At 36.3% G+C, this 25,896-nt stretch overlaps 2 protein-coding genes across 2 annotated transcripts; both read right to left on the reverse strand.

Annotated features, from left to right (window-relative positions):
• Positions 1-14,888: 14,888 nt before the first annotated feature.
• Positions 14,889-16,592, reverse strand: LOC126720018 (ADP,ATP carrier protein 3, mitochondrial-like). The gene is made up of 2 exons (XM_050422501.1): positions 15,829-16,592; positions 14,889-15,495 (listed from the first exon to the last, which is right to left on the reverse strand). The coding sequence occupies exons 1-2, from the start codon at positions 15,850-15,852 to the stop codon at positions 15,127-15,129; spliced, it is 393 nt and encodes a 130-aa protein (XP_050278458.1). The 5' UTR covers positions 15,853-16,592; the 3' UTR covers positions 14,889-15,126.
• A 7,007-nt stretch (positions 16,593-23,599) lies between these two features.
• LOC126716527 (class V chitinase-like) lies at positions 23,600-25,676 on the reverse strand. Its single transcript, XM_050417342.1, has 4 exons — positions 25,651-25,676; positions 25,438-25,520; positions 25,245-25,336; positions 23,600-24,640 (listed from the first exon to the last, which is right to left on the reverse strand). Exons 1-4 carry the CDS (start codon positions 25,674-25,676, stop codon positions 23,600-23,602), a joined length of 1,242 nt encoding a protein of 413 aa, XP_050273299.1.
• Positions 25,677-25,896: the final 220 nt, after the last annotated feature.

Below are 25,896 nucleotides of genomic sequence, written 5' to 3' on the forward strand. Positions count from 1 at the left end.
GGTAAATCTAAAAAAAGAAAAAAGAAGGAAAAGCTTTCCATCATTAATAATAGGAGGATTTTGCTCCTACACTCCTACAATAACAACGAGAGGGGGAGAAGAATAGCCTAAAGCATGTGGCGTGAAATTTAAAAGAAGACATGGAGTCATCTGGAGCAAACCAAGGAAATGAAAAGGTGAGATGGTTTTTTTAAGACAAGCCAAAAACCAAGGTTTATATGGCAAAGCTTAAGTGACGTGGTGGGCTTAAAGCCACACACCATCCAATTGAAGGAATGCTAAAGTTACCTGGTGGTGCATAGAAAAACCATAGAAACAATAAGAAGATACTATGAAGGCGTTGACTTGAGATGTGTGGACATGAAGGCTATTGGTCAAATAGTTGGACTAAAGCTTAAAGTTGTCCCGAATAAATTTCATCAAGTTACATTCGACTTTTCCGAGCTCCACAACTCACCTTATTTCTACAAATGAGCTCCATTGACCCGCATCTTCTCAATGAAAAATAGAGCGTTTGGGGTAAATTATTTTCCAAACCCGCAACATATGCAAGTAATGGGAAACATCAACTACTCACACCGCATGCCGCAAGCGCCACGTGTGCTCGGGGGCTAATGTTGATACCCATTTTCGCGACAAATTTTCTACAAGCCCGATTCAACCAAGCACGACTTCCTTGTGGGCTCAATTCATGTATTATATTTTATTTTTTTAAGCACGGCCCAAGCCCATGCGACCTATTGGGAGAAATTGTGGAAGTGTGGTTTGGAGGGTATGAGTTAGTTCCTTTCGGACCTTTTGCATGAGCCTAGCCCATGCGTGCTACCAAGTGGGCAAGGGACGCTGGAAGCACCTCAGGCTCATGGAATAGGTCTTATATCCAAAATTTCCACCCTAAAATAGTTTTTATGCTCTGAATGACTGTGGCCTAAAGTTTCTGCTCTAACCCACTTTTACCTTTAAAACATATTTGGCTCCCATTAGCTAACTCCATCTGCTAGACCTCACTTAGGTGAGCCTCCCAATGGTCTGAAATGTCTGACCAAAGGTAACCAATTAGAGCAAACCTCCTTTATTTCCAAAATTATGTAAAAAGCTTACCAAACTCTTCCCTAAACAAAAGCAACCCAAGCCAAAACACCAAATTGGTATCATAGGGGATAAAAGCCTCTTCCACTACTCAAAAACCAGTCAAGAGCAACACCCTAAACTCTATATAAAACTCTCTCTTCAGCTCATAAAAGGGGGCAGCCACCTTCTACCTAGAGCCCTGAAACTTCAAAGCAAAAAACTCATTCAGCTATTCAACAATCTTACAATTTCGAAGCTTGGGGTGGAAATATGGTATAGGGGAACCTTCCCTCTCTTTCTCACGACTTCCCTTAATTTCCTCTTCTGTGTGACTGTGGGTCGAAATTTTAGACCTGTTAAACCACGTTTTCCCTATAGAGCTGAAACTTGAGAGCAAAAACCCACTGAGCCAAAAGACATTCTCACAATTCTGAACCTTAGGGGTGGAAATATAGGTACAGGGAAACCTTCCCTCTCTTCCTCACGACCTTCCTCATTTTCTTTTTTTGTGTGACTGTGGGTCAAAATTTCAGACCTGTTATGTTTTTATACTTTTTCTGCACTTTCATTATTAGTATTTTGATTTTCTCTTGTCAAAACACCATTAACCTTTTGTTCATTATACATTTGGAATTTTGGGCTTAATTCTCCACAAATAAACACTTCTAAAGAACCCAATGGCAGATTTGGGCCATTCTTGCATTTTCAGCCCTTATCGCAAAAATATCCCTGACAAATGTTCATGCATTGCATCACATTTGCATTATAACAATGTTTCATGCATTTTAGATGTGTGTTTACTCTGTTGCTATGTTGTGTGCTAAAAGGTTTGGATTGGGCTGAGCCCATGATGCATTTAAATTTGCATGTCAAATGTTCATGCATTTTCGTGCATACATACCTTCAAGTTTTTATATTTTTATATATCTGTCTTGTTGGTGTTTTTTTGATTGTCTCTCTCTCTTTCTTACGTCAGTTGCATCATGGCACCTAAACATAAATCCACTCCATCTCGAAACCCTCTTCGTTCTGGGGCATCTTCTTCTTCTCCTTCTGACCCCACTCCATCTCACGTACGGTTCCGTGATGAGAAGGTCAAATCGGACTTCTTGGAGAACTTTTCATGACAAGGAATTCATTCGGAATGCCAAGTCGTTCTATCAAATTTTTCTGACACTAACCTACCCACTGTCATCTACAGTAGGGGTTGGGAGTCACTGTGTGGCGTCCCGATCACGTGCCCTTCCGTGACCATACAGGAGTTCTACTCCAATATGCACGGATTTGATCATTTTGTACCTCAGTTTATTACTCGCGTTCGAGGTATGCATATGGTAGTTACTCTGGATATTGTATCTGAGGTACTACACATTCCTAAGGTAGCGCATCCTGACTACCCTAGTTGTGATAATCTTAAGATTGTGTCTAAAGACGAACTCGCGTCTTTCTTTTGTGAGACACCCTCATCTTAGGGTGAGCATCAAAACACCCCTTGCTCGGCCTTTGTAAAAGGTCCGAGATTCCTTAATATAGTGATGACATTTATTCTTCATCCTTGTCTCACTATAACACTATCACAGAGCCTCGTGCTCGATTTTTGTTATCCCTCTTAGAAGATATCTTTATCAACTTCCCTTCTCACTTCATACTCTCCCTTATAAATGTCTATAAGGATACGGCGACCCGTGATAAGCTCATTTTTCCTTCAGCTATCACGCGGCTCCTTCGCCATTTTTTTGTCTCCTATCCCGAGTCTTCTCACTTCACATTCATGTGTGCCATAGATGCAGCTACCGCTCGACAGAGCGCTACACAACTTAGACCGAGGCAACCTCGGATAGAGACGGCAGCTCCTCCAACTTCTACCACTCCATCCATCTCCGCTCTTTCGTCTTCTGCGGGTGGAATGACACTTGAGGCCATTATGGCACAGCTTGTGCACATGGATGCTCACCTTGACACTCTCAACGATGAATTGTGTCAGGTGAACACCCGTGTTGGTCATATCGCACAACGACAGGCTGTCATGCATGGTTTCATTGTTGCTTCCTCTTCATCTCCATCAGCTTTTGAGGATGAGAGTGACAATGACTTCAACAGTGATGATGCTGATGAGGATGAGGATAATGATGCTGGTTTGCCTAGTGATGATGAGATGTTTACTTGATATACTTGCCCTTTGTCACTCATGACAAAAAGAGGGAGTAGTTTTGAGATGAGAGTAATCATACTCATAGGAGGAGGGTTAGTATAGGAGATAAGGGGGTGTTTATGAGGGATGTAATGAGGATATTTTTTGTGTATCTTTTCTTTTCTTTCTATTTTAGATACATTATTTCTTTGTATATTGGTCTTGTGATCATTTGACATACATTGTACTTATATTTGGTTTTTATATATATTGATGTATGTTATTCATCTATCTCTCCATGTGTTGCTTCTTTTCTCTCTTTATGCACATATTTCTTATTTATTGTATGCAATCTATTATTTTTGTTTCACACTAAGATGCCGTGATGAGTTTTGTTTAAAGTGTTTCAGAAATACAGGTTGTTAAAGTTTTCTTGCCATAAACTCTCTTCTTACAAAGTTTTTCAAGAGTTTGTATTAGGATAGATTTTATTGTATTCAATAAGTGAGTATAAGTTAAGTGATTTATGACTTCTCTTATATGTTCATTTGTTTGTAGTGGTTTTGTCATGGATTGCCAAAGAGGGAGATTGTTAGGACATATGTGATTCAATGTTAGGAACATATGTCACTATTTTATGTAATTGGCTAATCCTTTGACAAAACGTATTTTATTTGTAATTGGGTAGATCTAGGATGTATTTAATACTTCAAGAAACAAGGTTTAAAGTTCAAGTGTTAAAGTCATGCAAGTCTGTCCAAGAATCAAGTGAGAAAGTGCTAGATTTTAAAGCTCGATAGCTAGCTTGAGTGATGGCTATCTATCGAAGTTTATGAAACTCAGTTTTTCAGAGTTGGTTTTCATCCAATCCGTAGGTATATGTTTAGGCTTTCTTTTCTCATAACCCTAAACATATATAAGGATTATTTTAAAGGCCATCAAAGGTTGCGCAAGTGTGAAGCAAAGTTTTGTTCATACAAATTGTGACTGGAGACAGAATTTTCCCTAATTCATCTTTCTCTTGAAGAAGCTGTTGTGTTTATACACTGTAGGGTTTTGTGACTAAGGAGCTTCTTGATCTTCATCTTGTGATGAACTGAAAAACTTTGCAGCCAACATCTTTTTCAAGTTGGTGATTAAGTCACGTATTGGAATCCGCGCATCTATTGGTTAGTCATGTACTGAGAGCTGTGCATTGAAAGGAGATATTGTCACTACAAAATAAGTCCAATTGGGTATTGGGGTAAGAGTTCAACTGTAGGTTGGTATAAGGTACTGAGATTCCTTTACTTGTAACCGCTTGTTGTGGTAATAATGAATTCTCGGGAGTGGTGACCTTAAAATCACCCGGTAGGGTTTTTGCCGTGTAGGTTTTCCCCATTCGAAAACAAATCACCGTGTCAATTTAATTTCCACTGCATAATTAGTTTAATTGGTGATTTGTTTGTACTACCATGCATTTTGCATGTTAATTGAATTAATTAATTAACTTGGCGAAATCAATTGGTTAATCTATCACAAGGGGTCAATACATTCTTGACCTATCATTATTCTCTTGTGATATACAACAAATTTCCCATTTCCAAACTATGGCTCGTGCTTTACTTTCTACTATTGTGGAGCAATTTGGTCCTTTCATTTCTTTAGAGTTCACCTTGACTGCTCATATAAATGGAGAGAAAAGAATGTGACAAGGATTGCTGACGTTCAATTTACTGTAGCCGTTAGATTCTATCAAGGGCTGAGATTAGAGCTATTGCATGCTGTGGAACTTCTCTTCAGCTACTCCCAGGGGCGAATAGCCTCTTTTGTTTTCCTTCAGCTTTTCTTTTACTTCAGCATGTGAGCCATGCTTATTAAAGTCATTATTTCTCAATAAATGAGAAAGCTGGCCTTCCAAGACTTTTGGAACAAGCTCATTAAATGAGCTAAAGACTTTGTGCAATGCGCTGGATATAATTGATGACTAGTGTGGACTAATAATGTAAAAGCATCTCCAACCGGAATTGCCATCCCATCTTATTTTACCATCCCAAAAAGTTACTTTACTAATTATACCATAACATTTTACAACACACTCAACATCCTAAAATTCTTTTTTTTTCCCCATTTTATTTAAATATTATATTTTATTCTTTTTTTACTATTTCTCTTTTTCTATTCCTTTTCCTCTCTTTTTCCCTCAACCTCTAGCACCGGTTTCAACACACAGAGCCCCCCACACACAGAGACCCATGATACACTGATCCACCTATCCACACCCATCACCGCACACACAGAGCCACACACACACACACACACACACACAAACACAGGTAATCACTCTTTTGAAACAAACTTTTTCATTCTTGAAAAACCACGACAAAAAAGATTAAGAATCAAGATTCATAAGTTTCATTTTCTTTCTGTTCTTCCTCAACTTTCTAGGAAACCAAACAATTCACAATGAAAACTTTGATAAATTTTTATTTTTATTTTTATTTTTTAAAAAGTTATCTTGAGTATTGACTGATGGGTTCTTTTGTCTAACAGTGTTTGTGAACGCAGAGAAGTATTGCTCGTCTGTGGACGATACAGAGAGTTCGTAGGAGGAAGAGTTTACAACTTTACATCAGCGAAAGCGCAAATAAGGTGAGTAAAGAGAGCTGAGTTTATGTCTGAAATTGGAAACTCAGAGCCGGAGAACCAGTAACCTGCTTTGATCCAAGTTTGTGTTTTTGAAGGCTTCAATTCTGGATAGAGAAGGATATGGAAAAGAACCATGAGAATTTTGGACATCATGTATGCGTACTTGATCCTCTGGAGTGAGCAAATATAACTAAGGTTCATATAGAAATGTCTCCAAACTGACAGTTTCGGATTCTTATATTTGTGCAAGGAGAGGATTTTGTGAGTACCTTTGATAGGTGGGATTTAAGAGGGAGAAGGAGGAAGGAGGGAAGGGAACGACAAGTTAGGACTTAGGAAGCCATTGAAGAATGAGAAAATATTCTTTATTAATGTAAACTATATACACAATATTCACATTTTTAAGCTTTTCCATATTTAATACGTATAATAGATGATGTATTCAAACGATTTACACTAACGATTGTAAAGTAATGAGTGCCCTTGAAGAATGGTGTGGCAAGCTATGCTTTGGCTACATATGCTAAACATTAAAAGTTGTATTTTGGAATATGATTTTTTTTTCCCTGATTCCTTCTTGTAATTATGGAATTATCAAAAAAAAAAAAAAAAAAAAAGAGTTTTGATAGAGAAAATGTTAAGGCTACAAAATACCTATGAACTTTGTTAAAGAAATATATGTCATTATTAGCAACGCGATGTGTGTTATATCATGTTGTGTATGCTAAAGTGGATACAGAAGGGAAAGCATAGAATAGAAACATCGAAAACACGAGGGTTACGTGGTTCAGCCTTGACGGCCTACATCCACGGAGGAATCCCTTAAGGGCTACATCTTTATTGTGTAAGAGTGTAGTACAATAACCTGTGTTACAATGAACCCTAACATGAGTATATATAGGCAACTAAATCCTAGACTACTAGTACAAGTAGGACTGGGCTTGGGCCCATTACATTGGGCTAATATGTCTAATATATATCTCTAACACTCTCCCTCAAACTCAAGGTGGAAGCTTGATGAAGGCTTGAGGTTGGATAAGCATGAGAAGATTACTTGGAGATGCCTTGAAGAATGCCTTTGAAGAAACCACAATGAAGAATGTGCCAATTGACCAATTTCGGAGCTTCAAATGAAGAAACGGAGGTCGAAATTGGAATCTACACGAAAAATTGAGCAAGATAAACCCTGTCAAAAATTTTGACTTTTGGTCAAAGGTCAACGTAAAAAGTCAAAGTCAACGAATCTTGGTCAAGTCAACAGTCAGTGCTCACAGGTCAGATCCGGGTGGTCCGGGTCGAGTCGGCCAGGTCAACGGTCAGCTAGGTGACGTGGTGCTGATAAGGCGACACTGTTGACGTGGCTAGATGACGTGGACTAGGGCGTGCGTGGCATGCTGACGTGGAGCGGTGACGTCATCTGATGACGTCAGATGACATCAGCAGCAATTCTTCGGCGCGTGGAAGGCGCGTGCTAAGTCCACCGGTGCGTGATGTATATGCCAAAAATCCTGGAAGCGCGTGAGAGCGCGTGTAAGCTCGAATGAGGGCCGGAATCTCAGGTTCTGTAGATTGGTAGACGAGGAGGCTGTCATGGCGGCGTGTGTGCCAAGAACACGATCTGGAAGTCAGGAATCTGAGGCGGCGCGTGTGAGTGTTCTAGGAGCCGTTGTCCACGCATGAGGGCGCGTGCGGCTGTCGTTGGAGGTCGGGTTTCTGGGTTTTGGTCGCGATATGCCGTGGAGCACGTATGTCTTGTTGGTTTCATCAGGCGAAGGCTTGATATGCATATATCTGATAGGGAGAGGCACGGATTGCTTGGGCTAGAGAATCTGGACATAATAGTGAGCCATGGCGACTGCGAGATGCTGTGAAATCTGCATCCAGCAGACAAGCATGTGTGACTTCTGATGGTGGTGTGCACGTGAGAATCTTCTTTTGCTTGTTAGAGATGTTTGTTTGATGCCAAGAACAAAGTTTGGCTCTGATACCATGTTAAATATATTATGTCATTATTAGCAATGCGATGTATGTTGTATCATGTTGTGTATGCTAGAGTGGATGTGGAAAAGGAAGCATAAAATAGGAATATCGAGAACATGAGGGTTACATGGTTCAGCCTTGACAGCCTACATCCACGGAGGAATCTCTTAAGAGCTACATCTTTATTGTGTAAGAGTGTAGTACAATAACCTATGTTACAATGAACCCTATCATGAGTATATATAGGCAACTAAACGTTAGACTACTAGTACAAGCAAGACTGGACTTGGGCCCATTACATTGGACTAATATGTCTAATATATATCTCTAACAAACTTATTCGACATTGATTATGAGTGATGGCGCATCAACAGTATACGAAATAAATTTTTTTTTTTTATACTAATTTTTGTCTTCTAATTAAAATTTGACACTTGAAATTTGTAACACTAATGTAATAAAATATTTACTTATTTAGTATCACTAGCATCACTCTCTTGATGAAGGTTGAAATTCTTTACAACTCTTTAATAACAACTCTCTTATAAGGCCTTTACTTCTAGGTAGCAAAATACTAAATTTACTACTAATTTTAATACAAGATACTTATAAATTGATGTGACAATAAATGTAATGGGTGTCATATTCATAAATAAATTTCGTAAATGCTTTTCATGTTTTGTTTAAAAATTGATACATTAGTTTGTAAAGTCATGAAAGTGTTTATAATATATCCCTAACATCACCTTTTTTTTTCCAATAATTTAATTTTAAATAATGCTAGAGGTACTAAAAATTTTATTATATAAGCTTTTAAAAATGGCTGTGTTAAGATTTAAGCAGATTAAGGAAGCTGCTCTTCCATGTTGTGGCTATGGAGGTGGGGGCTATCGCTACCTGAGAGAAGCAGAAGCTGAGGCCACAAAGCCTATGTGTTGACCGTTGAGTTAGTGGAAACTCTAACACTAGATTGTTGAACAAATGACTGAACAAGAAAGCTTTTATTTAAAACTTGACTCTTTGAATTACAACATTTTACAAGCACTAATGCTTTAACTCACTAACACTAGTGCACACAAAGCTACTCTAGCACACTTAACTTTTACAAGACACACACCAACTCTCTAGACACCTATTTACTGACACTACACAATTGCTATCTATGGCACACACTTCACCACCTCATACAACTTCACACATCTCTCACTTGATGCTTTATGACACTCTTCACTTCACAAGTCTCTCACTAGTCTCACACACTAGTCTCACTCTCTAGTCTCACACACTAGTTTCTCTCATACCACCACATCTATTTATACTAGGTGTACGTTGGTTAGGAAACCAACTTGAAGCTTCTAGCATCTTCTTTTTGAATACTTTATTTACCAAGCTTCTAGACTATTATAAACATGTGGCTAAGATTTACTTCTTCATAGAAGTCTCTAGAGATATCTCATAGAGAAATCCAGAAAGAGCATCATGGAGAAATTTCCGGAATGCAAGAAAACTTTCTAGAGAATTCCAGAGAGAAGTAAATTGAGTGGAACTCTAGAAGTTTCTAGAGAGAGAGAATCTAAGAGAAGTTCTAGAAATTTCTAGAATACTCTAGAAATTTCTAGAGACAAGATGGTAAATGTTGATTTCTAACATTGACTGTTGAGTGTGTCAATTGAAAGAAGAGGGGAAACAAACTCAAAATTATAGAAAACTCATAAACTAACTATTAATAAATATGATCGGTTTAATGTCAACAACATAATAAATAACTTTCTTAATAGAAAGTTAAAAAATTTATTCATTCTAATATCAATGTGATCCGTAGCTGATAAATCAATTTGTAAAATTTTTAAAATAAAATTGAAAGTACGACTTTTTAAAATTTTCCTTTAATTTTTCACTCAAATGATACGGATGTGCATTTTGTGAGATTTGAATGAGTTTTGTCGACTGGTGCTCCAAGTTGGTGGAGAGTATGTGAAATAGGTGTTCCAAACTTCCAATTATCCTAGAAAAGTCGAATAGAGGTCAGAAAAAATTGATGCTGTCTTCCTCACGTGTCCTTTACTGCACATGTCATTGAGTGGTCGGGCTAGCTGGTCATAAGAGAAAGTCTGTATATGTGCCATAATTTTTGTTACGACCATGACGTATGGACGGTAAATGGTGTATGAAAAGTTTTTTTTGATAAACATAGTGTATGAAAAGATGGAATAGGTAGGCGTAATAACTCACATTAGAGTTTTGCTAAAGATACTGGTCCTCCCAAAACCGATCCATGTTGTCTGTGGCTGTTGATGGGAATTCCCAGTCAAAGTCAAGGCCATAGAAGTCATAAGACCTGGCTATTGTTATTGAGGAATGAATGAATGAATGTTTTTGGGGTACTGGCTTGGCTAGCCATGGAAGAAAAAGTTGAAGGATTTGAGTCTCCTCCACCGATGGATAAGAGGGTTTTAACAGATGGGTGTTTTTTGCTGCACGGTTTTGGTGAAGGCTGAGAATTGGATTATGTCTGATGAGGAAATGTTAACTTGGAAGGAGTCGGGGTCAAGATAAGGAAAGGCGCAAAAGAGGTGTGTGAAAAGGGTTGAATCTATGTTGGACAATGGGTATCCACTGCCAGATAACCAGTAGGAAGCTTTGACGACATTCTTATTCCCAGCTGAGAAGCGAAGTTGGAAAAGGAACAGGAGGGTGGAACGTGGAAGAGAATAAAGCAAGTCCTTTCAAAGCCATTAAGGGAATTTGGGAGTTGTTTTCCTTTCTATGATTATGGTAATGGAGCAGATATATATTGGAAAATAGCATGGTTTCTCTTTCAATATACTTGTTTTTTTTGAAAATAAATTTAATTCTTTCTTGGATGGAATATTGTATTTGCAACTTGCATATAGGATATATTGGGTTTTAAAGTCAAAAGCTGTTTCAATTTTGAGGTTGTTGAGAAACGAATAATCTTTTGGTAAAATCCTCGGAAAACCCGAAAAGTAGAACCACAAGTAATCAACAAGACAACTTTTTTTTTTTAAATAAATAAAAAATATACTTTTGAAAAGAATAATGAATATGTCGGCCTATCATTGTGATACACTTATATATAGTTATATAGATAGTTGTTAGATCAGATTCATATAACGCTATGTAATTATATTTTATAGTAGATTATTTTTCAAAACATGTTATATATTTGGGCTTTTATTATCTCTAACACTTGTTTTTTTTTTTAATGTCAATTGTATGTCTTAAAATGTAGACATTCTCATATCAATAATGAACATTGATGTAAAATTGTGAAGTTAAACAAATGTAAGAAGATATATTTCTTACATATTTTTGCTCAAATAAAAGTAAAAACAAAAAAGAAACAAGTTCAAACAATTCTATCAAATATATTATTAAGCTATACTCTTGTTACGGGTCTCATAATTAATCACCAAATTAAATCCACAAGACCAATAAATTCAAATACAAAGCTTAAGAAATTGTGGGAGGACAGGAAACCGATGACAAGAGTATGCAAACTGAGAACAAGAATAAATGAGAAGAGGTCAAGACAAAAGGGGCACACCTTGGAAAGTTTTGTTAAGGAAGCCTTAGAGAAAACATGATAACACAATCACAAAACCGGAGAAGATCAGCGTGGCCGAGGAACTCGAGGATACGGGTACATTCCTGGAAGGGCCAAGGTCTGGCCATGAAGACCACTAGACACGTGTCCGAGGAAAGGAAGGAATGTTTGTCATTGAGTGGATGAAGGAAGGATACAGATAAGGCATCCATTACCTCCACATTCAATGTTATGCACCCACTTAGCTGGCCGCATTAATGGTGTCATCATAGCTCACAATCTAACAGAGAAACCTTCTAGTAAGGCCCTGATGAGACAAGTATCTAGGGAAAAAAAAAACACCCTTGGCCACCCAAGTGGAAGGCCAGGATGCAATTTGAATGATTATATAAAGGAAAAGGATCCCTACAAGAAAAGGGATCAAGAAAAAAAGTAGAGAGAGAGAATGAGAGTATTGTAGTTCAAGAACAAGTATTAACCTACACCTCGGCCTAAAACCGAGAAGCATAGTATTAATCCCAGACATAAGTTGTTTTATTTTGCCGGGCTTATATATATCAAACATACATTCCAACATCATTCATAGAGTTGTTAAAAAAGGGTAAACAAGGTTGATTGACATCCCATCTTTATAAATTAATTGTATGAGGTTGAAATCTTACTTATCCAATTTTGGCCCGCCATAGAAACATTGGTTGAAACCCTAACTTTTTTTTTCTTTTATCGTAATTTCTTTTTTGCTTCAAATTGAAAATTATCATTATAGCAAACTATTTTAGAATCTAGAAACTAACACAAAAATATTAGAAAATGATAAATTCATAAGTTTTAACCTTTTTAATTTGGAGAGAGTCCAATTGTAATCAAGGTCAATCTGCCACGAAAAGTAACCAAGCAACCCCTTTCCCTTAGCATATGTGACCTTTGTATAAATACTTTGTACATCATCATAACCAATCCAAGTTGTCCCATTGTAGCAATAATCTGATACAAGCATGGAATTAAACGCTGTTGTGGTACTGTTTTGCGCTATGAATTGAACCAATTTCTTTGTGACCACCCTAAATTCATTTTTAAGTCCAACATAATTAAATTTTGGACAAAATTTGGCAACAAACTTGGTTGTAGACTAAGACCACAACTCTATTCAATATTTTTTTATTGAATGTGAATTTTAACAAATTCACCATTTAATTTCATTTTCTTCTTAAATCCTCCATACTTGCGAAATTTCAAGAAAATAAAAGATTAATAGCTATGTCGTCAATCAAATATTTAAATTTCGAGTTTTTGTAGTCCAAAATTATACATAAAAAATAATTTTATGGATCGAATGGTAAATAACATCCGATTGGCATGAAATTTTGAAGTGTTTTAAGAACATAGAGAACATGCAATTCATCGAGTAGATTTTCAAAATATCTAACAATGTTAATTCATTTATGAGAGTGACTACAACTAAGTTTGTAGCCAAATTTTGTTCTTAAACTTTGGTCCTCTTAACAATATATTAGGTCCTTACAAATAAAAAGAAAAAAGTTCAAGAAAAATTTTATTTAACTAAACTTTTGAAGAGATGTAGCTTGCAACATTGATAATGAGATTATCATGTAACAATTTCAAAATAAATAAATAAAAATTGTAGAAGAAAATTGTAAGATTTTGTGTGTGTGTGTGTGTGTGTGTGTGTGTGTGTCTTGTCAATGTATAAAATTCTCTTTTTATTAGATTTTGTATAATTTAAGTTTCTTAATAATCACTCCCAACAAAAATTCCTGGAGCTGTCACTGCCGATGAGTGATGGCCCATGGGGTGGTGGCTGTTGTATATATAGGTATATAGAAGGATATGTTGTAATAATGATGTTTGAGTTTGGAGAATATGGTTTCATAAAATGAAAATTCAAGTTCTGAAATTTTCTGTAGAATTTTCTGGTGACTGTTCAGAAAGGTTGAAGAGGTTTCAATCTTTGTTAACCGTTTTATGAAAAAATAACTAACTCTTCATACGCGTCTTTTCATGAAACATACGTGCCTTTTCATGAATAGAAGTTTATGTTCACTTGAAAAATAACTAACTTTCCATTCGTAACTTTTCATGAAACATAACCCTATAAGTAAAAATAGAGGCTTATGTTCACTTGAAATCACTTGAAAAATAACTAACTCTACAAAAAAGTAAGTTTGAAGGAAACACAAGAAATCCGGTGGTCATTTTTCAGAATTACTATCTGTAGAACCTAACATCTTGATTGTATCCTGGAGACAAATTTGCGATAACCCTTTAGCAACAAAAGTGTGGGGGACAAATATTGTCTAAGGAAAATGATATAGTGCCTCCAAGTTATCTATTTTCTGTTTGTTTTTTGTGTTAACCTTGTTCTTCCATTATTACTTTGTGTAATATATCCAACAGTGGCTTGGTCGTCGTGGCGTGGGTTGTGGTAGGCGTGGGTTTGATGTGCGTGGGTTATGGGATGTGTGGGTTTGGCGTGGTTCAGAATTTTGGTTGTAGGTTGTTGTGGTTTGGTGGTGGTGGATATGTGGGTCTTGGCTGTGATGTTGGTTGTGTGGGTCGGAATTTAATTGTGTGAGTTTGATGTTGGCTGTGTGGGTTGGAATGTGGCTGTGCGGGTCAGAACGTAGTTGTGTAAGTTTGATTTTTTCAATTATTTGAATTTTTTCTTCGTATCCCAGATTGGGTGTAACAAAATGACTGAATCCTTCTCCTCTCTATTCAGGCTTGGTTACGTGAGTTCAATTGTATGTTAACCGTTCAGCTTAACCCAAAGCTCAATATCTAATGCTTGAATTGATAGGCTTTCTGTCTTCTTTTGCTTCTTTTGACCCAAAGCACAATACATTCAGCTTGATCCAAAGAAGCTTTATAGCATTAAAAGTTCTCTTATGATCTGTGTATTAATTAATCGTCGAAGTGTGGAACTAGTCCTAACTCACCTAAGCAGAGCCATATGCAATGGCAGATTCTCACTCCAATAAGAAATCATTGCAATTTTCAATATCACATTTCTATCAACACCAAGAAGAAACTTTCAAAATTGATAAATTTAGGTAGTGCTAGAACACTTGCAGGCAAAATCATTCCTCACAGAGGTTGTGAATCACTTCAAGTTGCCAAATGTAATGAAATCCTGCACCCAGTGACCCAAATGAAGTTTAAAACTAGTAAACTAGTCTTAAAGTTCAATATGCTTCTTTCAAGACTCATTCTGCACCGAGTTTAAATGTGTAAATCAGTGAAAGAGCACTCATCAAAAAAAAAAAAAAAAAAAAATCCCACACATTTAGTTAATAACAAATAATATTGCTATAGAGGGAATGCACATGCTAAAAGTTTATCAGGTGAGCATCAATTCTCATTCACACACTCAGATGCAAGTACTCAAAAGATGTAACAGATCATTGACTAAGAAAAATATTTTGATATGAAAGACAATGTATTAGACGATCTAATGCTATTAAGCTTCCAGTAGATGTATTGATTTCAAGTGGTGGTAATTTGAGTATCCAATTTTTAGAAGTCAGCACAATACAAACTCATTTGTTTACTACGGGGAAGAGGTTAAGCCCAGACTCATAAACCTAAGTACTATTGTTTTACTCCCTATAATATTATATTACAGAAGAACTTTCTCAGACTGTCAACTGAACTCTAATTGTAAAGAAAATCTAAATCATTGTTCCCCTCAGAAGAGAAATTTCTGCGTGGGCCTCCACCACCGTTGCCCCTAGTCCTTCTTACCATATGTCCATTTAATGGCGAGAGTTGATGCAGATTGACCACCACCAGCCGGCCCATTCCTCTTTGCAGAATTAGACTTCTTTGTGGACAAATAATCGTGCAATCTTGTGACAAAAACAGTCAAAATAACGGATAAAGTTATTTTTTCGAGGATGCATGCACCTCCACCCTTATAAAGGGACTTAACACCCTCATTCCTGATAATCTCTGCAAATGCATGCATTGAACTCTGATACTTAACAACTTCTCCAGAGGTCATCATCATCCTCCTATTTACAGTGTCCAATGGGTAAGTTGCCATCTTTTGACAAACTGCAACTCCCACTGCCATTACTGGTGCAGCCAAGAAGTCATCCTGCAAAAACAGCAAGTGTAATTCAACATAATTCTGTATCATGAATGGATTGCTATTTCACACTTATCAGCAATAGCAAAACCTTTAAAAAAAAAATCTCTGGATTACATGAAATGAAGATGCCACTTAGACAATTAAAATTAAAAATATTGGGAAAGTCAAATGTAACCAAAAACAAAAGAGAGAGCGAAAGGAATTTGTCAAGAAACACTTGGAAAAAATAAATCAAGGGTGACCTTGATTGTAAAAAAGCAATGCATGCTGGGTATAGGGGCTATGAATGTCATCAAGGAAATAGCCCCAATGACACTAAATTCTCATGTTTGCACTGACCTGTGACCGGACCCAGTGTAACATAAACGGCCCGAAGATAACATGTATGCCAAAGTAGAGCCCAGTACTTAATAAGCTTTTACAACATGAGATAGCAAATCCACGGTACAGTCCAGCAATGCCATCTGATCTTATAGTTTTTTTGTAGACATCAATCAAACCTTTGAATTGCCTTTCTTCAATCTTATTGTTTGTCTTGATATCATTGGCTAGGCGAGTCTGGGCATAATCTAGGGGATAAACAACAAAATGAGTTGCTAAATTAGCAAAAATTCCTCCTCCCAAGCCTCCGAGTAACCATTTCCAGTAGCCATCTTTGTCTTTCTTGAAATTGGTTAAAGTCAGAAAATAGTTGTTAAAGCCAAAGCTTATTACCTGTTGTACATATAAATATTGTGGATTTAATAAACAAGATTAGATGAGACAAAGAAGAAATAAACAACAAAAACATCTACAAATTTCTAATGGTCAAAATCAAGTTTAACCCAGTTCGAGAGTCAGACTTCTGCTTTTCCAGCGGAGCTCTTACAAATACTGGAAGCAGAGGTGAAGCAAGATAGGAGGCAGAGCCAGCATTTGCTGTGAGCAATGTTTTGTGCAATCTGACGATCGCATATCCACCAGCACTGGGAATGTTTTGCAAGCTTGAAGTCCAGGCTTGATGGTTAGGAAAGTGCGTGATGGAGAGGTAAGGTTGCACTCTTATCTTCTGGATTACAGATGGAAGTTGTGGCCCATCTGCCATTTTTGCAACTCAATTTGGTAACCTGCAAGGACATTAACAAATCAGGCAATAAGGAAAGCAAAATAAGGACAAAGGATAACTCTTAAAATCTTAATAAAATTTCACAAGGCCAATGAAAGCATAAATGACATGCATATAATTATGCAGATATGGGTGTAATTCCAGCTGCAGAAAGAAAGAGGGCTGGTAAAGCAGACCCAACTAAGCTTACAAGTTCTATAGGCATAAAATCAAAACTTGACGTAAATGAAGGGTCTGGAATAGAAACCACAACGCATTTGTTTCTCTCAACAAGAGAAAACAAGAAGTAAAAATATCAATACATCAGGTTCAGTAGCATATCCATTTCACATATATGAGAAAGCTCCTTAAAGATTCAATATTAATATTCAGAAAGCAAAGTTTCCATTGAAGCCAAAACTGAGTCCACTTTCTGGGTCTTATTTTCCAGACTGAGATTGCACATAAATTTTTAGATACTCATAAAAATAATGCTTGCACCATGACCTGGAGGAGATATTCAAATGGGGAAACAAAACAGAGACTTAAGATTTGCCTGACTATTTCTAAGACACCATACTACTACACTAGAAATACTTTTTCCACACACACACCCACACAAAAAATAAATAAATAAAATAAATCATATCAATGTGGTCATACATTGGCACACTCTTTGGATATCTGTAATGGGTTGGCCATTTCACTATTTGCTTACATTGACCAAAAACTTGTGAACAAAATCAGTGCATCAAGCATCAAATTCTTTTGTGTCGAGGATATAACATCTTAAGGTGATATTATTACCTCTACTCCCATCTCCCTTTTCCCTTAACCTTAAATATTCTCTAAATCATCTTAATCTTATTTAATCATTTGTTCACCTCTACATATTAGATCTTTTAAATTAAAAGGAAAAAAAAAATTCACAAAAATTAAGAGGACTTTCATATTAAATTGAATTACAAATATGAGAGGGAGGAAATAATTATAAATAAATAAATAACCAAGTCAGAAATGCTTAACACTATGAGAGTGATTTCAAGGAACCAGATAGAGCAAAAACCACATCAAAAACATATTGAGACCTTCAGCTAAGCAAGGAGTGAACTAGTGTAATTTCATTCATTCAAAAATCCATTTTCTCTCATTTCAAAAACCAAAAAGTGCCTAAAACCATAGAGGAAAATTAGCATGAAAATAAGAATTTTGGGTCTCCCGAGTTATAAACACCATAGTGATTAAGAGAGAGAGAGAGAGAGATACTCAGTGCATAACAAACAAGACTAGCTGTCTAGCTCAGGCTGCTCTGCTGTGAATAACTGAATATCCAAGTCTAGTGAGAAATGCGTCTTGCATGTAGCACATGAGTCATCCATCACATGTAGTGGAGTGGAGGCCTAATATAACCGATGCACAAGAGTGGGTCCCAGCTCACATGTCATTCTAGTTTAAGAAAATTGATAATAATAATAATAATAATAGATTTAGAATATGACAATTTTTTACATAAATATAACGTACAGGAGTAAGTAAAGGCCGTACAAAATGGACAATGATGGCGATGGCCAGAACAGTGAAGGGATTCAGTTGCAACCCAACAAAACAGAAATCTTTTTAGTAATTTTAGTGAAAGACTCTCTCTCTCTCTCTCTCTCTCTCTCTCCTTTGTTTAATTGTTCTCTCTCTACTGTATATTTTGTCTTTAGCTTTTTTTCTTCCCAACCGAACCGGAAAGCCCTTTCTTTTTTAAATTACTTTGATTGATGGATGGGTATTATATTATATTATAATACACCCCTCTCTCTCTCTCTCAAACCCTTTTTCAGCGTTTCTTTTTGGGTAAACTCTCTCTCAATCTTTCTTTCTCTGGTCTCTGTATGGAAGTAAAACAGTGTAAGAACCTTTTGGTTTCATAATAGACATCTCATGTCCACAACAAGTTGATAGACCCTTAACCCTTTACTTAAAAAAAAAAAAAAAAAAAACTGAATACTTTTTTTTTTTATAGAGGAAATCAATTTCATTAAACCAAAAAAGGGTTACAATAGAGAGTCACGAGCATGAGGCTCTAAATCAGATACAACCAAATGAGATACAAAAGGTGGGGTAACACCTTTCCAGACTTGAGAATAATAATTAGTCTTGGCGAATTGAGCAAGCTCGTGAGCAACCATGTTGTAGTCCCTTTTCAAGTAAGCAAAAGAGCAGCAAGAGAACAAAGCTTTGGCCCGCAAAATACCTTCCACCAAATTACCAGCTTCACCTCCAATATTGCCATGGTTAATAGCAAGAATCGCCAAAAGAGCATCTGATTCCATCATGACTTGAGGGAGATCCATTTCCTGTGCCAACATAAGGCCTTGCTAAATAGCAAATAGTTCCGTCCACTAAGCAGGGAAATTAGAAGACAACAGCTTGCTGAGAGCTACTATAACCATGCCAGACCCATCTCTGATAACTACACCAACCCCTGAACTCCCCCCAGAATCTATAGAGCATGCCCCATCTACATTTACCTTAAACACACCAGGAGGAGGGACGGACCAACCCATAGGAGTGGACTGCATAGGGGGAAAATCCATTTTAATGGCACCATGGTAGTCGATATTAATCTCTGAGCCATCTCCCAAGTTTGGAGGGGTGAAAGACAATCTTCATCATGGACACGCAGGTTCCTATTGTGCCAAATCGCCCAAGAAATGGCAAAGAAAAACAGCAAGTGCCTTGTAAATACCAGTATAATAGTGCTTTGTAAGTCAAATGTACTTTCTGAGTCTATTAAATAATAGTCAGCCAAAATCAATGGGTTCTCCCTCCATATAGCTAAAATTTTATAGCACCAATGATTCTATCATAAGTATGCTTTTCATGTAGAAATTATATGGTGACAAGGGTTATAAGAGCATCCACAGCAATGGAGCTAAAAATTTAACTTTTTAGCTCCATTAAAAGTTATTTTATCTATTTTACCTACACACATGCTGCAGCAATAGATCTATTTTAGCTTTCAACACAATAAAATAATATAAACATCATAATAAAATAATATAATCACTACAATAAAATAATATATCCCACTATCCAAAAAACATCCACAGCACCAACCATAACCACCTCTACCATCAGCCACAGCCACAACCACACCCACAACCACCACCAGCACCACCACCACCGCCACCGCCATTCATCAACCAGAGAAACCCAGCCACCATTCATCAACCATCAACAAACCTCATTCATCAACCATCAACAAAATCAAAACCCATTCATCAAAATAAAAATAGAACCCATCATCAACCATCAAATTAGCCAAAAGCCACCACGAAACCAGAGAAACCTAGCCACCATTCATCAACCATCAACAAACCCCATTCATCAACCATCAACAAACCCCATTCATCAACCATCAACAAAATCAAAACCCATTCATCAAAATAAAAATAGAACCCATCAACATAAAACCCAATCACAGCGACAATGTTGTTTTGTTAATCACGACGACAAAATCAAAACTCAGCACCGACGATCATGGGTTTTGGTGTTTGAGACAGAGAAAGATTGAGAGACAAAGTAAAGGAAAAATGAGATAGCAGAGAAATAAGGGCGGAGAATGAAGAGATCAATTGGCTTGGGTCGGCACTGGGCAGGAGCTTGGGTCGGCGTTGTTTCGGCGCTGGGCAAGAGCTTGGATCGGCGTTGGGCAGGGGCTTGGGTCGGCGCTAGGCAGGGGCTTGGGTCGACGCTGTCAGCGCTGGGCAGGGGCTTAGGTCGGCAGCGAATGGAGGAATTGAAGCTTGCAACCGGAAGAAATGAAGAATGTGAGGACCGACTGAGGGGAAAGAGGAGCAACGAGTAGAATGGGGAAGGAAGAGAAAGAAAAAAAAAAAAATTCTAATCCTAGTGTGAACACAAAATAAAATAATATATATTTTTTTACCTTTGAGCTACAATGCACATCTATCTTTAGATGTGCACTGTAACTGAGAAGCAAAAAAACTTGGCTATAGCTCCACTGCTATAGCTCTTCTTTTGTGATCAGTGGTACTAAAAAATAGTAATATAACTATTTAGCACCACTGTTGTGAGTGCTCTAAGGTTATTAAGGTTTATAAATATTACTAATAATTCCAAATAATGACTCATTTTTCAAAACAAAAAAAAAAAAAATAATGATTCCTTAATTTTTATTTTATTTATTTCTTAATATTACAAGATTTGAAAAGAATTACATGTGTAAAAATGTCATGGTCAACAATGGAACATTCTGCTAAGTTTTTATTTCTTAATTAAAAAGTTACTAATATGCAGATAAATTGTACTGTTCCTCCTAAACTATAAGTACAAGGAAAATGTAATGTCTCTGTTTAATTTAAAATTTATTAATTCCTAAATTATCTTTTTTTAATAAGCACTCTATCCTTACATTTTTGTTAAATTAAGATAAACAAACGAATTTTTGAAAAATGAGTCTAAAGACTCACGTTAATGGCCTTAATGCCCTCCAATAACAAACAAATTTGACATAAATTCAAAACCGATCCTCTAAGTTTCAACTTTTATCATTTTAGTCTTATAAGTTTCAGTTTTGTTATTTTAGTTCTTTAAGTTTCAAATTTTGCCAATTAAGTCCTCCGTTACCCTTCTGTTAGTTGTTGCCATTTACTAACCAAAATGACGTCGTTTGGGCTATTTTTTTTATTTCGTAATTAAAAGAAAATGTAAAACTGTTATTACAAAATAGAAAGAAAAAAGAAAAAAAGAGAGGAAACAACATCGATCCCATTGAAAACAAAACACAAAACCCAAACCCACCCCACCGATACCTTGCCTCACCAATTTTTGAGAAAACAATTAAGGGGCTAAGGGAGAAAGAAAGAAAGAGGGAGAAAGGGAGAGGGAGATAGCGAGGCAAGGTATCATAACTTAGGCCTGATTGATTCTCTTGAATGAAAGACCATAGCTTGGTGTTACAACTCAGAGTACTCCTCAATTTCAAAGATAGCTTAAATTCACGATGAATGATTCTTGGACTTCTCATCCAACAAGACTTCTTTGAACAAGGATTGCTTGGTGAGTTCTATAACTTCATAAACAAGTAGTTGCCTTCATCGTTATTTGCTTAGCATATCCTGAAGTTATAATCTAGAGTTTAACAATTAGAAGTATGACGCATGTGAAATATCACATGAATCTGGCACCTTCTATACTTGAGCACAAGAATTTACTACTTATCAAAAGGCTTTTAAATTGAATACTAAACTACAATAGCTAGAAGAGAATAACCCTTTCCCCCACTCAATCTCTCACTCTTTCACTTTCCCTCTCTTTCTTTCTCCCTCAACCCCTTAATTGTGTTTTCTTAGAAATTGGCGAGCCAAGGAATCAATGGGCTGGGGTTGGGTTTTATGTTTTGTTTTCAGCGGGGAACAACATTGTTCTCCTTATTTTTTTTATTTTTTTATTTTTGTAATAACAATTTTACAATTTCTTTTAATTACGAAATTAAAATAAAAAATAAAAAAGAGCCAAAAACGACATCGTTTTGGTTAGTAAATGGCAACAACTAACGGAAGGGTAATGGAGAACTTAATTGACAAAATTTGAAACTTAGAGAACTGAAATGACAAAAGTTAAAACTTAGAAGGTCAATTTTGGATTTTTGCCAACAAATTTTACGTACAGTAATGACCTTAATATATTTAAATAAATAATAAAAAGATTACACGCCACAAGTAATGGTCTTTCAAATTGTATGTCATGTTGCTTGTTATTTGAGTGTTAAGATTATTAACATGTATGTTTAGACACATTTTGATAGGAAAAAAAGAAAAGAAAAAGATGTTTCCTTTAATGTAAATTGTTCATTACAAAGACATAAGGAAAGATATTGCTATTTTTTAAACTAAAAGGAAACCTTAAACTGACACGGGCCTTTTTCAATGTACATGAGTATTGGATGGAAGTCCTTTTATATATGTGTGTGTGTCTTTACCATAATTAGGGTAATATAAAAAATAAAAAATAAAACTACAAGTTAGTTCAATTAAAAATATGCAAATTGTCTTTAACCTAAAGATAGTGATTGGTTGGGTGATTTGTGGGAAGGAGAAAATAGAAGGGATTTTTGTGTTTGATTTGGGGAGGGGAATGATTTTTGTGGGGCTCAAGAGTTTGATGGGAAATTACCTATCTGCCATCTCCTCCCCCCTTTTTTGTTGCTTTATTGCTTTATTTTCTTTTTCTTTCTCTTTTTCTTTTTTAAACTTTTAATTTTTGGGTTTTTTCAATTTTTTTAAATACTTTAAAATATTTATTAAAAAAAATTATATACTAAGGGCATAAGAGTAAATTTATACCATCTACATTTGCTATCTTCTTATCTTTCTTTTTAAATAAAAGAGTTCTCCATTTTTTACACTTTTCTACCTGCAATCAAACATGCATAAATAAAAAAAAAAAATTAAAAAAAAAAAAAAAACTTTTCTAATCTTCCATTTTTCCATCCCCAATCAAACCAAACCTTACTATGAATTTAATTACGTTGATGATGCATCAAATTAAGTCCAACAAGCCCAATAAATTCAAAGACAAAGCAAAAAAGATTTTGATTGAAACCCTATTTCATTTCTCCATTATAACACGATCAAGACTCCTCAAAACTTGATCAAGACTAGCTTATTAGCAGACTTTCTGTTTCCACTTTCCACAAAAAATGTTACAACATAGTAATATGTACAGAAGCTAGTACCTAACAAACCTAGGGAGGAATAGGATCTTTTCATTTAAAAAGAAAATTTTTAAACACACATATTTTTATACTCTCTATTTGTAATTGTGTCCTTTCAGGGTTTTGATTAAATAAAATCTAAAGGTGTATCATGTGATGTGGTACTATATGCATTATTAAATCAAGAAGATCATATGCTCTCGATTTAACAGTAAAACACTCTCTATATTTTAAATAAAAAGGATTTCAAAATTCTGAATGCATGATCATACTGGCATAACATATGTTCATAATTACTAAACTGTTTTGGAGAGAGTCCAATTGTCATCAAGGTCAACTCGCCATGCAAAGTAACCAAGCAATCCCTTACCCTTAGCATACAAGACCTTAGCCAGAATACTTTTAACATCGTCATAACCAACCCAAGTTGTCCCATTGTAGCAATAATCTGTGGCAAACGTGTAGTTGAACGCTGTTATGGCACTGCCTTGACCTATGGTCCTGTTCCTGATATGCGTATAACCTAATGCTCCATCTGCCGTTATATCAGCACCATTAGCTGGTGCTAAAAATCCATGGTTATTAGCATCTTTAAGCTTCCATGCATAGCCATAGTATGGCAAACCAAATACAATTTTTCTGGCCGGAAAACCAGCCCGAATCCAAGAACTAATCCCAGAATCACCACTAACCTCACTGAATGGATTGTATAATGCAGCTGGCGCTTCGGTCAGATTTGGTTTCCAAGTTGGTGCACCGAAATCAAAAGCCATTACATTGATCCAATCCAAGTTGTTTTCCATAGCCTCAGCCGGATAACTCAATGAACGAAATACTGATGAGAAATAAACCGCCACAGTTAGAAGCAACTGTGGCTTGTTAGAGTTCTTGGACTCTTTTTCCACTGCTTCTCGCCACTCCTTGAAGAGTAAACCAAGGTTGGTCATGTCTGTGGTTGTGGATGAGAATTCCCAGTCTAAGACAAGGCCATGGAAGTTATAAGGCCTGCCTATTGTTATTGAAGAATCAATGAATTTTTTTCGGGTACTGGCATTGCTAGCCATTGAAGACAAGGCTGAATCATCAGCGATTCCTCCAGTTATGGATAGAAGGGTCTTAAGTGAAGGGTTTTTTTGCTGCAAGGTTTGTGTGAAAACTGAGAACTGGGCTGTTTTTGAGTTAGATATGTTGAGTTGGAAGGTGTTGGGATCAACAAATGCTTGGGCACACAAGAGGTGGGTGTAAAAGGTAAAGTCTATGTCGGAGAGTGGATATGCACTGTCAAAAAACCAATACGAAGATTTAACGACCTTCTTCTCATCATCTGATAAGCAGACCTGTAGAAGGAAAAGAAGGATGGAAGTGAATAATGAAATGGTTTTCAAAGCCATTGAAGGGATGAGTCTCTGTGTTCTTATTTCAATATGAGACTATAGCTTGATCAACGACTATATTTATGCAATTTGCTTGTAAGGTATTGTGATTTTTTTAATGATTTATTATTTATGCAATTTGCTTGTTTTGTGATTTTTTTTCTCTGTCTGAGTTGTAAGATATTGGGTTTAAATAAAGTTAGAGATTGAGACTGTTGAGCAACTGATCTTTCGGTAAAAGGACTAACAGATGTTATTTTCAATTTTTATGGAATATTTCAAACATAATGCTGCAGGTTAGGATATGTTGAATTCAAACTCAGTGATATAGAGGGTAGCCTTCAACTTTAGCATAAAATTGAATATTTATTTGTCAAGCAGGGGAACTTCATATTTATTTGTCAAGCAGGTAGTGTCAATTGCAACTACATCACCAAAATAGCCATATGCAACCCTGGCTCTTGCATCAGTCCAGAACAAATTCCGCAAACATCCCTTCTAATTGAGATCCACCACATAAAAGAAGTTCGGATTAATTTAATTGCAAGTGGGTGAAGTGATTAAGTACTGCTTGAGCATCTCCTACTTTGAGCTTCAATTGATTGCAGATATTAAGGCTTTCATATCCAATTGCTTCAATGTCATATGTTTCTTCATAATCTACAGTTTAAAAAGTCTATTATAAACTGGCATAGCTTCCTCTAAATAGTTTCATTCGTTCAGCAATGGCAACCATGAGTGGTTAGAGGAGACATGTTTACATGAGGTCATAGGTGCATAGAGGAGTTTCTTTAAAAGCCCAATGAACCTGCAGATCATTGCATCATCTGCCAGATGCATTAAACTGTCAAATCAAACATATACCTAAAATCTGAATCACTTGGGCAAGCATATTTAGTGAAAGGATAGCACCGAAAATTGGCCCTAAAAATATATATAATTCAAACCAGTGAATTTGAAACTTGAAAAAGAACCTGCTTCTCATGATCAGCAAGTCCATGATGGGATAGCTAATTTGAGGTTGCTGGGCCTCCAGAATAAAGAAAGATGAGAATGAGAGAGAGACTAGAGAATAAGAGAGAAGCTTTTACACAACAGTTCAATTCTTGCCTATTACAGTTGCTTATGCATCTGTATGCTTGCTCAATATTACATTCCAAGAATCACTCACTAACTCTCCCTTTACTCCTAACTAACTAACAGATTTACTCAATTAAGCA

This window comes from Quercus robur, chromosome 3 (genome assembly GCF_932294415.1).
Source record: "Quercus robur chromosome 3, dhQueRobu3.1, whole genome shotgun sequence".
In the NCBI taxonomy this organism is placed as follows: Eukaryota; Viridiplantae; Streptophyta; class Magnoliopsida; order Fagales; family Fagaceae; genus Quercus; species Quercus robur.

Bases quoted from the DNA above. Each gene is read 5' to 3' on its own strand.
- LOC126720018 (XM_050422501.1), bottom strand. From the start codon at position 15,852: ATGTTACACTGGGTCCGGTCACAG. The intron at 15,496-15,828 runs GTCAGTGCAAAC...CTGTTTTTGCAG, and splicing joins TACACTGGGTCCGGTCACAG to GATGACTTCTTGGCTGCACC.
- LOC126716527 (XM_050417342.1), bottom strand. From the start codon at position 25,676: ATGGACTTGCTGATCATGAGAAGCAG. The intron at 25,521-25,650 runs GTTCTTTTTCAA...TTGATTTGACAG, and splicing joins TTGCTGATCATGAGAAGCAG to TTTAATGCATCTGGCAGATG. The intron at 24,641-25,244 runs GTACTTAATCAC...TTCCTTCTACAG, and splicing joins AAGTAGGAGATGCTCAAGCA to GTCTGCTTATCAGATGATGA.